Raw genomic sequence first — 12,666 nt, forward strand, 5'->3', positions numbered from 1 at the left:
GCAGAGTTGCTCCAGGAGATGCAGGGCAGGTAAGCCGTTCCCGGCTGCTGAGTCATTGGAAGCTCCTGTCTCAGGTCTTGTTTTATTAATTAGAAGAGTCTTTATTAGAAAAGCTTTGATTAAAATGGCTACATGGTTACACAGTGATTCAGGAGTCTCACAAGACATTGATGGGAATAGCTACTCTGTCTTCATCCTTACATATCTTTCTGAAGCTCTACTACAAGGCGGAGGAGTTAACAATTTACTGGATATTTTTTCTTTTTTTTAAATTTATTTTTTATTTATTTATTTTTTAAATTAAGTTTGTTGGAGTAACATTGGTAACATTGGGGTAACATTGGTAACATTGGCATAAATATTTTTGAGAATACAGTTGGCTTACAGAATCCTAAAAGGTATACTAGGTACAAAATAGAGAAATTAGCATTATCTTAGTAAAACACTTTCTAAGTAAAACAGTTGTCTTTTAAAAAAAATTTTTTTATTTTTATTAAGTGTATTGGGTTAACATTGGTTAACACAATTATATAATTTTCAGGTGTACATTGTAATTTGACATCTGTATATTCTATTGTGTGTTTACCACCCAAAGTCCAGTTTCCTTCAGCTACCATATATTCGATCCCCTTTACCCACTTCACCCTTCCCCTACCCCGCTATGTTTGACCCCCTTTGCCCCATCTACTTCTCCCCTCCTCCCCCACCCCCTACCCTGTGGTAACCAGTAGTCTGTAGTTTATCTCCATATGTCTCTGTTTGTGTGTCCTGTTCATTTGTTGCTTTTCTTAATTACCTTTGATGAAGTGTTGAGAAGGAATGCTTTAGGTCAGGACCTTTAGTTCTCAGAGATTCCTGACTTACCTATGAACCACAGTTGCCTTCTTCCAGGCATCCATTTTATAAACATTGGTTAAAATAGACCTTATTTAGCCAAAACTGCAATCAGAAAAGGCAGTTGCAAACTCTAAGGATTCTTCCTAGGACTCAGACTTGGATCCATTATTCATAGCTCCCATAGCAAAATGAGGTCTAACTGTAATGGGACATTTCTAACATGGCAGTACTTCAACAATGCATCTTGGAGATTGTTACACATCAGCATAGAGTTAACCTCATTCATTAGGAGCTGTCTAACATTTTTGGGGGGTGCTGGATGAAGTCTAAGTTTTTCTAGTTTTTAATTAAACATTAAAATTGTTTTTAATATTATGTTATAAACAGTGCTACAATGAATTCCGTATACATACATCACTGTGTACCTATGCTAATACAGTGGGATAAAACTCTAGAACTGGAATTACTGATTCAAAGGGTATTCTAAGAGGACATACCAGTTATTACTTCCACTAACAGTAAAATACAAAGCTGTCAGTTGCCCTGCATTCTTGATGCCTCGTGAAGGACTGCCCATCCATGCATATTCCAGGGGCTGGGGATAAAGCACCAGAGGGTAAGACAGAGGAGGGTAGTGACACACGCCTTGCCTGATGACATCGTATGAAACACTGAGCTAGTCAAACCCTTAGAGCTGGTGATTCTTGTTCTCCCTGCTAGGATTCAGAGAACTGAGGCACAGTTCCTGATCTCACTGTGCCAGTAACATAAACATTACAAAATTTAAGAACAACAGAAACTTGAACAATTTAAAGCAATGACATGGCAGACTGTATAAGATCTATTAACTTTAAAATGGGTATATTTGCTATAGGGGGTCAGGAGCTATCGGTAATTCTTTTAGGTTAAAGTAGTTCAAGGGTGGCCTCAGAGAGGAAGTATTACTTTCAGTGGGGCCTGAAACTTAAAGAAAGCAGAGTGGATGGTGAGAGGACCTTTTCAGATGAGAACAGCATGAAAAAACCCAGAAAAGTAAGTATTTTAGGTTTTGTGGGTTATATGAACTCTGTTAGAACTACTCAGGTGCCAGTATAATGCACAAGCAGTCATAGACACTACACAGATGAATGAGTGGGGCTGTGTTCCAATAAAACTTTATTTAGGATGCTGAAATTTGAATTTCATATAATTTCTTACATGTCATAGAACATTCTTTTGATTGGTTTTCAACCACTTAAAAATGCAAAAACTATTTTTAGTTCATGGGTTTCATAAAAATAGTCTGTAGTTTGCCAGCACCTGATTTAGCCCACTAACAGAATAACTGGAAGCATGTTATGCAAATTAAATAAAAATTTAGAGTAGAAGATCTAAAATTGAAAGCCATGAGAGATGTACATGGGTTCAAGGAGTTGGAAAATATTGGCTCTTTAAAATCTATAAATAAAGAAGTCTTTGAGAAAGCCAAGAGTCAAAATAGTACCTAAGTGCATGCCATTGCATTTTTTAATAATCTTAGAAAGGAGGACACTTTAGTTGTTATATATTCTTGCTAATGAATAGTGTTTCTTCGAAACTTATTCATTCAGGATTCTCCTAAAAATAACTTACATTCTGACTACAGCTGTAGACATTTGTAAAGCAGTCTTTAGACAGTGGTGGTAGTTTCGTGGCCTGTTTGTCCTTAACTGCTGTATTTCTTTCACAGGGATGGTCTACATGGCCGGGCTGGTTTTTGCTGTCGGTGGCTTTAACGGTTCCTTAAGAGTCCGTACTGTAGATTCCTACGACCCGGTGAAAGATCAGTGGACCAGCGTTGCTAACATGCGAGACCGGAGAAGCACTTTGGGGGCTGCTGTGTTAAATGGGTTGTTATATGCTGTGGGAGGCTTTGACGGGAGTACAGGTAAATTTCTTTTCATCTCTTCCACATTGCTGTTAGCAGTAACTTATAGAACAAATCATGGCGCGATGAGATATCTGAGTGTTTTAACAGGTATTATAAAGATAGATTTAAAAATTCCATCAAGAATTCCTTTAAGAGTGGTAAGTATATAAAGTTTCTTAGGCATCAGTTTCAGTTATCTTACCAAGTTTAAGAAGCTATTAAATGTCAGTAGTTTGGGTAGGAGCTCTCTGAAAAAGAAGTTATTCCTATTTATCACTTAATCGATATGTTTACATTCCATATTTTTCTCTTTTAATTTTAGCCCTAATAATATATGTAAGGGAACAGTTACCTCAGTTCTTTTCCAGAGGAGGAAATGAAGAGCACTGTCCTTTATTATAGGTTTATCGTCTGTGGAAGCATATAACATAAAGTCTAACGAGTGGTTCCACGTGGCGCCTATGAACACGAGGAGGAGCAGTGTGGGTGTCGGCGTCGTGGGAGGTAGGTGCTGACGCTTCCTGCCGGTGAACATTTCTTGATCGTTAAGAGTGGTTTTTCTGATAATCTAAACGGCAAGCAAATGATCATTTAAAAAGGGAAAGTAGCAGTTACTATAAATTTTAAATTATTCTCTTTTTAAAATTAGCTCGTCTGTGTAAACCAAGCTGTGCAAGGCCTTTCCTCTCACACTCTAGCCGCCTGCCTCCTCTTCTCCCTCTCTTCCTCCTTCTCTCCCTGTCTCTTCTTTCTTCCTTTCTCATTATCTCTCTCTGTGTAACGTATATAAAACTGTTAACTGATATTAACACAGTTGTTTGGGGAACAAATCATATGGTATATATGTAAAATTTTATATCTGGAGAAGGGCAGTTTAACATTTAAGGGATGGGTTGTCACAATTACTTATTTATATTCTACTTTGTCCCCCAAGGCTATAAGTATTATTCATGTTGTTGTTGTTGTTGTTTTTTTGCTTGGGTAAATTTGTGAGTTGCTATGCCCTCTCCACTGTGGGTATAATTCTCTGTGCTAGTTTTATTGAGAGATAAATTACATACAATGCAGTTCATCCATTTTAAGTATACAATTCAGTGTGTATCCATCACTTTAGAACATTTTTATTACCCCAGAAAGCAGCCCTACTCCCCTTAGCTGTCACCTCCCCAGCCCTCAGCAACCACTACTCTACTTTCTGTTTCTATATAAATTTCTCATTTCTGGACATTTTTTATTTTATTTTATTTTAATTTTTTTAGGCGAGGCAACTCTTGGTTCACCTCAGAGATTGCAAGGACCTTGTCAGCTTACAATCCCTTATTTTTTAGTTTTTACACCTACAGCGCCTGGTATTCCTAGATGGTCTCCTATCCAAGTACTAACCAGGCCCAACCCTGCATAGCTTCCGAGATCAGACAGGATCGGGCTTATTCAGGGTGGCATGGCCGTAAACGACATTTCATATTAATGAAATCATACAGTATGTGGTCCTTTGTGACTAGCTTCTTTGACTTAGCATAATCTTTTTAGGGTTCATTCATGCTGTAGCATTTACTAGTACTTCATTTCTTTTTACTGCCAAATAATATTTTACTGTACACTGGTACTAACTCTTGATTTAGTTAGTTTTTTTTTTAATTTTTTTTTTAATTTACTGAAGTAACTTTGATGTTTAATTCTGTTTTTCAGATGTTTACTTACTAAATAGTGTTATTCAAAGATATAATGATATACTTTCTGGTCTGTCAGTCATATTATTGATGAAAATGTTACATTAATACCATCACATATACCGTGTATACTCCACGGATCTTCATAATGTGATTTGGTAACTCCACCCATCAACACTGGGCAAGATCTTAATACTTTATAAAAATCAGTAACATTTTAAGGGGAAACTCTGCTACCATGAAGGAAAATATTTTTTGACTTGAAACAATAGCTTTTTATGAACCTGACTTTTCTTGTGATTCCATGTTTAGGTTTGCTCTATGCTGTAGGGGGTTATGATGGAGCTTCACGTCAGTGTCTGAGTACAGTAGAATGCTATAATGCTACAACAAACGAGTGGACCTATATAGCGGAAATGAGTACCAGACGGAGCGGAGCAGGTGAATAGGAACCTCATTTAGCAATAGAAGCACGAAAATGATGGAAAAGAATTAAACAAGTGAAATGATTCATTGACATCTCTTTATGTTTTCAGAAAATACATATACTGATTCTGATGACACTGTTAAAATGTTTTTGAATTATGCAGGTAGCTGGTAGTAGGTAGCTGCACTTAAATTTCACTTTGCAGAATTTCTAAGTGCTATATTAAAAGCTTCTCTGTTTCATTTAATTGTTTGGCATTTTAATTTTTTTTATTTTAGTGCTTAACTTGCTTAATCTAGTCTCTTCATATCCATTTCTTACACATTTGGGGCTTTAATACTTCTTATGTAACATTTCCTGGGTCCGAGGGACCAACGGGGCTAATGACTCCAGCATTACGTGTGAGTTTATTAAGGGAACTTACATACGAGGTGTGTCTGGGGCCACAGTAAGAGGACATGGATAGCCTCCCTGCCACGTGGCAGGTGCTAAGGGGTTGGTTATATAGGACAGGGAGTATGGACAGGGTGCTAGGGCGTGATCTGCCTCACTTAAGAAGAGAATGCCTTATGGCTTGCTCGGGGTGGGTAGGGCAGGAAAAGGCATGTGTCAGGAACCAGAATGGGGCAGAGGGGAAGAGTGGATGGTCTCTGAGAGGATTTATAGGAAATTATCTCTTTCTAATCCGGATCTAGTTGGATCTGGCAGGAGCGTCTGGCAGTGGAACAGACTCCTCCACTATACTGGTTTGCTTTTATCATGAAAGTTGTTCTCAAAAGGATTATGTTAAAGGATTGCCCTCTCTGTGTTTCTCCTACATGTTATCTTTATTCTATTTGACATGTCTTTTTTTTTAAGAATAATAGTTCTTATTGAGATTCTCATTCGTCCATTCCATTCATGTCCATTTCTTAGGTTGTTTTCTATGAATGATAATTTCAAAAGTTTTAGCTACAAGTCATTTGAATAAACTCTTAATATGTTATAAATTTCTTGTCCCTTTTACTCTACTTACTATAGTTTGGTTCTTTGTGTTTTATAGGTGTTGGTGTGTTAAACAACTTATTGTATGCTGTAGGGGGTCATGATGGCCCTTTAGTACGAAAAAGTGTTGAAGTCTATGATCCTACCACCAATACATGGAGACAGGTTGCAGATATGAACATGTGCAGAAGAAATGCAGGTATCTGTACAATTATGAAATTTATGAGTTGTATTTACAATTTTACTAGTATCACTGTGTATTTCTATTATTCTTTTACTGATCTGGGTTCCCTAACAGACTAGCTCTTTAAAGGCATAATCTTATGTAATAATCTATATAGTGAATGCCTAGTATAGTGTCTGGAACATAGCAGGTTGTTGTGACACTTCAGTTAACATACAATTTCTACTAGTAGCTATTTATGGTGATGAATATAGAGACTAAATTAGATGAAGAGCTCTCTTTATTTGATACTTGAATTCATTCATCCTTACCATAAAAGTTTTTGAGTGCCTACCATGTATCATGTATTAGAAATGACAGTTCTCCGGTGATTTAGTCTAGTTGAGTAAATATTTATATCACATAAAAAAGCTAGTTGTTTATCTGAATCTGGACAACAAATAATAATAATTTAAGAAAGCTGAGGTCTTTAAGGTTAGGAAACTAACTGCTTTAAAAGAAGATCCATACAAGGGAACTAGAAATGGAAAATTGATTTAGAATAGCTATATAGTCTTTTTGTAAATGCTAGTCTTCTTTAAAATGCCATTATATCCATGCCATTTCCCACATCCAGATAAGTTCTTGATGATTCTCAAACTCACTATACACTGTTGGGTGATGTTGTAAGATGCATGCCCTACCCCAAATGCTCCTCTTAATTAATTTCTCTTTAATTTAAATGTGATTACTATGGGAAACTAAATACGTGGGACTGCAAAGGACTGTCAGCAACAGAACAGAATTTATAATTCTACTTGAACTTGCACGTCATTCAGGCAGTTGTATTTGGTGAGGTACTGAAAACCTCTCAGCTATAGATAGTTCCAGAATCATATTAAGATCTACAATTCTGGGCCCCATGTAAAATAAATGCTTGACTTAGTACATATTAAGTTAGAAAAGTGACAATAATATGTGCATGTGCCTTCCTGGATTAGGAAATATATTTGCAATTTGAACTTTCATTATTGTTTTTCTAAAGATTGGAATATTTTTTTCTCTACCCGTGTTTTATTGTTTTCAAATCATAATTAGCTCATTTCTGCTAGCCAGAAGAATAAAGTCATTTGTATATGTAGAGTTATAATTGTCCTCATCTTGCCTTTCAAGTATTTGAACTACTTTAAAATGTTATGAAATTGTTTCCTGCCAAGAAACTAGATTAGTAACACAATCGAGTTTGAGAAGAGAAGATCCACTCCATTCGCACAGAAGATACTATTGCTGGGACACTTTTAAATGTTGTGCATAGAGTTGGGCTCATTATTCTGCTGTGTTAAAAATCTGCAAACGTCTGTTAATTATGTTAGCAAAACCGTCTATGAAACTATGCAGACCAGTGTATGGGCAGCATTTTTTGAAACCCTCTAGTACCAGTTCATAATAGCTCTGAATCTTATTTAAAATGATTTAATATGCTTTTTTAAAAAAATTGAAATAAAGAGCTTTTAAAAGGTGTTTATCTCTTAGCAATTTTCTTTGTAAAAATTTAGATTAAGAAAATAGTTACACAAGTATGCAAAAGTATGCAAGAGGGATCCTTGTTCATTGTAACATTATTGATAAGAGCAAAAATACTGAAAATAATAGCCATTAGTAGAAACAACTTTGATATTCATCAAAGACAATTAATAAATTATGGTATCATATGTGGACTATTGTGCAGTCATATAGATCTATATGTATTACTTTGGGAAAATATCCAAGGTATATTGTTTGGTGGGAGTGAGTTAGTAATAAAGTAGCATGTGTAGTATGAGCTACTTTGGGGTTAAAAAAGAAGTATTTGAATATATATGCTTAGAAAAAGAGTCAGCAAGAGTAGAGATCACAATTCCAGTGATACAGGATTAGAGGTGATCTTTTTTTCTTTATACTTTTCTAGATGTTTCGAATATTTGCAAAAAATAAAAAACCTATGTTACTCTAATAATGAAATAAATAATATTTCTCTCCTTTTAAAGGAGTTAACCAGTCAGTATAATAATTAAAATTCAAAATCATTTTTATCTTCTACACATACATATTTTTTTCTTTAGGATTCCCTAAGAAGCTGACTTTAGCAGAGTTACTAAACTTCTTTGACCTTTAAGTTTTTATTTTTTTTAAATGAGGATGAAAATAGTTTCTAATCTATAAAGTAGGGTTATTGTGAAGATTAAATGAAGTCGTGCACATATAAAGCAACTACTGCGTAAATGACACGAGTAGGAGCTTAGAAGTGGAATCAGACTTTCACTGTATGAATTCTTCCCTATTCATCTTCTCTTCTTGCCTCCTTTAAGGAATTAAGTATCTCTGGATCACCTCACCAAACATGTGTAGGGATATTTATATTCATCCACATTTTTAAAAATAATTGTTTTTTTCCTCTGTGTAAATTTTTAAAGGCGTTTGTGCAGTTAATGGTCTGTTATATGTGGTTGGAGGAGATGATGGTTCCTGTAACTTGGCATCAGTAGAATATTATAACCCAACAACTGATAAATGGACAGTGGTGTCATCTTGTATGAGCACAGGGAGAAGTTATGCAGGTAATAATTGTCTAATTTTCTTACAGGCTTCTATTAACACTATAAAAAAGATTATATCATTATGCTATTTGCATTAAAAGTGGTTTTCTGTTATATGAAGAAGGCTTTTCTCAGAGTTGCTTTTTGGCTAACATTGTATGCAGTGGAGTGGAATCACAACCTGGCAAGACTTTAATTACTCAGATATCCAATAAATATGACCCCTACAACACCTCCCCTGGCAGGGCTCCATGTGATAGTATAGCGAGGCAGTGGGGTAATTTTTCTTACTTTAAGCATAGTACTGGTTGAATTATAAAATATCATTTTGGTCCATTCTCTGTAAGAGAAATGGTAACACTCTTTAATAACTATAATGATGAGTCTTTAAAACTGTATGCTATATATCAGTTATTCTGATGATATTTATATTGCTTTAAATATCAGAATGTTTCAGTAATATTCTAATATTGATCCAGTAATGGAGAAAAAAAGTTTATACTAATTAACCATAACTATTGTTTATGTATCATCTAATACAATACCTAATAGAACTATATAAAATAGGATCCCAGAATAACATGGCTGAAAATGTAGCATATTTTTTAACAGCTTCATTGAGATATAACTGACATAGAATAGCATATATTTAAATTACACAGTTTTGTTAGACATATGTATACACCCATGAAACTGGCACCACAATCAACATAATGAAAATACTCATCACCCCCAAAAGTTTCTTTGTGCCCCTTTGAGTATTAGGTGGATTTTAGTATTTCTTGAGTAAAATTATTTTTCCTTAATTCTGGTTTAAGTCTCATGTTATTTTGGTCTATAACTAAACAGAGTTCACTGTCATGTACATTAAAATGATAGTACTTTTGAAACATCATGATTTTTTCAGTCCCTGAAGCTTGAGTAATCAAACAAACAATTCAGTATTTTCTCTGAGATACAGAATGCTGCCTTTGACTTCTCTTTTATTTCTCCATTTTTTTGCTCAGGGGTCACAGTTATTGATAAACCATTATGAGCCTGAAGGACGATTTTGGCATATTTATACGTGAGAAACAGACTTCAACAAGTATTTCTGAAGTGACTGCGAATCTAGCACTTCTCCACTTGTAGCTGCACTTTAAGTCTCTGGAGAAGATAAGATCGTCTGCCTTTATAGGCCTCAGATACTGAAGATTATTTTTGGTAGAAGCACCATGTAGGCTCTTTCTGCAATGAGCAGCAGCTGACTGAATTTTAATAAGAAACCTGGACTACAGTACTTATTCTGTAGTCTTTAGAGAACAGTTGCTTTCATAAAGACTAGTTATCAACCTTGAATGACTGTGGATTATTCTGTGAAGGAGGATAAAGTAATATGTGTTCTTGTAAAATTAAATTTTACTCTTTCTTTATTCCTTCTCCTGAAAATCTGTATACACAGGAACTGAAAATCTTTGAACAGGTATTAAAATCTGTGTAAGTATACAAACTATAGTTGAGGGATAAAATTGTTTGCTTTTATAAAATATCTTTGATTACATGAGTATAATAAATGGTGTGCATATAACTGTGTGTCTATATGCTTTCCTTTAAATGTTTGAAAAGATGTTTGAAACTTGATTATACTATTTATAATTGGCACAGTACTTTGAATTATGCCAGTACTACATTGTAAAACAGAGTTGTATTTTTTGATATTTAACAATGCTTAACACTTTAAAATGCCACTTCTGAGGAATGAACATGGTATAACACACTTGACTATGTGTGATGCCAAACTTTTTTAAATAAAATATAAATTAAGCTTATTTATTATTTTCTTTGGTTTAATCTTGGTCATGTTTCAGTGTATATTTTTAATTTTTTTTCTGAAAGTAACACTTTGGCATGAAAATTACTGCAGGTTTTTGATGAATACAATGAATGTACGGAAATTCAACTGAATTTGCATGGTCTTAAGAATTTTTTCTGTGTGTATAAATTTAGCTGCTATTAACAGAAGAGAGAACTTTCTGTAAGTAGCCATGTGCGCTGATCAGATACAATTTTTCTGAGGTCTTCAATTAATCTCACTTAAAAAATGACTAAAACATGTCTTTATTGAATTATCTTTGAATAAAAATTTGTATATTATTTGTTTTACATTGTCCTTGATTTTTACCTACTTAGTTTGATATTAAGAAAGTTGCCTGTTCAATTTTTCTATTCTTTTGTAAAATTTGCATTTTTCTAACTTCACAAATCAGTATTTTTAATTTTTGCCAAAGTAACCTCTAAGGCAAGTCTGTTAAATCAATAACTGAAGTCATTGAAAATTGTTCTCCAAGAAAAAGTTAATACCTCAGCCATCAAGGAAAAGTTTCCTAAGGATTGGTGAAATTTAAAGTTTTTATATTCCTCCATCCTTAATATGGACAGGATAAAAGATAAAGATAAAACAAATAGCATTGGACCAAAAAAGTAAGTCAAAGAAAAAATTCTAAAATTCTATTCTAAAGCAACCGAGAAATAAATTGGTGGTTTTGATACCACAAAAAAAAGAACTAAGGAAATGGGAGTTGGGGAATGGGGTGGACAACTGAGATGCTGGACACAAAAGAATGGGAGGAGGGCAGGGCAGGAGATAATGGGATATGGCGGCTGTTGCTCAGGAGAGGGATTTAAAAGGTTAGCATGTGCTGTTGCCAGAACAGTCCAGAGGAAGAATTTTACCTATGATAAAATTTCTATTTATTTAACATAGAGTATAATATAGAGTATTCACATTGAAACATAGAACTATATTTAATACTTAGTTGAACTTTCCATTATAAGTGAAAATATAATGTTATTTATTAGAAAAAGAAAAAGTCTATGTTTGCCATATGAAAAACAAGAATTTCTGCCTTAGTGTGGCTCCAAGCACATCCATCATCAACAAACATGTTGAGGGTCTGATGAACTTGGAGCACTGCTGGCTGTTTCTGACAGTGGCACCAAGAAAAATGTATGGTGTTATCTTTTCTGATCACTTCCAAACACTGACGTTCCATGAAACTCCACAAATCTGTCAAAGATCTAACAAATTTTTAAGCTTTTCTTAAAGTATAATCTATTAGGGTAACAGAGTCTTAAATACTTAGCATGTCAAATACATCCTTGTCTTTACATTCTTTCTTCGAAGCTTTAATAGCTGTACAATACAACAGTTTGCCAAGGTTTGTCAGCTGTATTCATAACTATGATTTCAGGGGCTTTGAATTTGCCCCCTCCTCCCAACCAGCTTTTGTCTTTCCAGTTTGAAACGTTTTTTTAAGGTATTACAAAAGTGTTCTGGTTTGTTCTATTGTACAAAAAGAGGTCAGAAGTAAAGGGAGAAAGTTGTCTTAGAAGTCCTGCCTAGGAAACAGTACCACGTTAGAGCAAAGTTCAAAGCTAGATCCATGTACCTGCACTGTGAAGCAACTCTGCTGCCTGCTGTCTCTTGGATCTGTGCTTTTTTGGTTGACAGCAGTGATGGAGAGGGTTAAGGTGGATTGTGTGTATACTGCCAGGATACTTTCAGCTCCTTCACATTTTTTATGGACTCTGGCATATGATCCTTGGTATTTATTTTCCATTATAGATAGGATGAGGACCCAGGTATTTATCATCTCAGCTGATAATGAGTTGAGACTTATTAGGTACAAAGCATAATCTTTATGCTATGTGTAGTGATATGCTAATAAGCCTGCCTTTTGTTTCAGTTTGGTGTTCTACAAATTGCCTCCTACTGACCTGTATGGCTGCCAGCATCTCATTTAGGAGAGGAGGCTACATGGGGAGTGGAATCACACTTTGAATCGAGTCTAGGGTTCTAACCTTGGCTCATGATTCTAAGGGAAAAAAGCAGTGTGATTTACTGGAAAGCCTATGGGCATAAGAATCAGACAGCTCATTCACTCTATCCGTTGCTCTCTGTGACTTTAAATGTAACATAACCTCTGACTCTTAGACAAAATAGCAACAGAAGTGTCTATGTCACATACAAGGTTATTGTGGAGTTTGAAAGATAGGACATATTAATGTGCTTGAAATACAGAGGCCCTCAGTAAACTATGGCTATTGTTGCTCTTCTCTGAATTTCTCATTTCTTCACTGTA

General features: G+C 34.9%; 1 protein-coding gene and 1 pseudogene across 2 annotated transcripts in view; one reads left to right on the plus strand and one right to left on the minus strand.

The window, feature by feature from the left end:
• Positions 1-10,353, plus strand: part of KLHL2 (kelch like family member 2) — a 65,675-nt gene extending 55,322 nt beyond the window's left edge. For both annotated transcript variants that reach the window (XM_006917015.3, XM_025050390.1), the window contains 7 exons: positions 1-29; positions 2,546-2,743; positions 3,128-3,229; positions 4,708-4,836; positions 5,865-6,005; positions 8,423-8,566; positions 9,553-10,353. The exon at positions 1-29 is cut by the window's left edge and continues 83 nt beyond it. In XM_006917015.3, coding sequence (XP_006917077.1) covers positions 1-29; positions 2,546-2,743; positions 3,128-3,229; positions 4,708-4,836; positions 5,865-6,005; positions 8,423-8,566; positions 9,553-9,581 — 772 coding nt within the window. In that variant the 3' untranslated portion in view covers positions 9,582-10,353. The remainder of the gene's footprint in view (positions 30-2,545; positions 2,744-3,127; positions 3,230-4,707; positions 4,837-5,864; positions 6,006-8,422; positions 8,567-9,552) is intronic.
• LOC112483982 lies at positions 4,060-4,178 on the minus strand (annotated as a pseudogene).
• Positions 10,354-12,666: the final 2,313 nt, after the last annotated feature.

The sequence above is a fragment of the Pteropus alecto genome, unplaced genomic scaffold, assembly GCF_000325575.1.
Source record: "Pteropus alecto unplaced genomic scaffold, ASM32557v1 scaffold166, whole genome shotgun sequence".
NCBI lineage: Eukaryota > Metazoa > Chordata > Mammalia > Chiroptera > Pteropodidae > Pteropus > Pteropus alecto.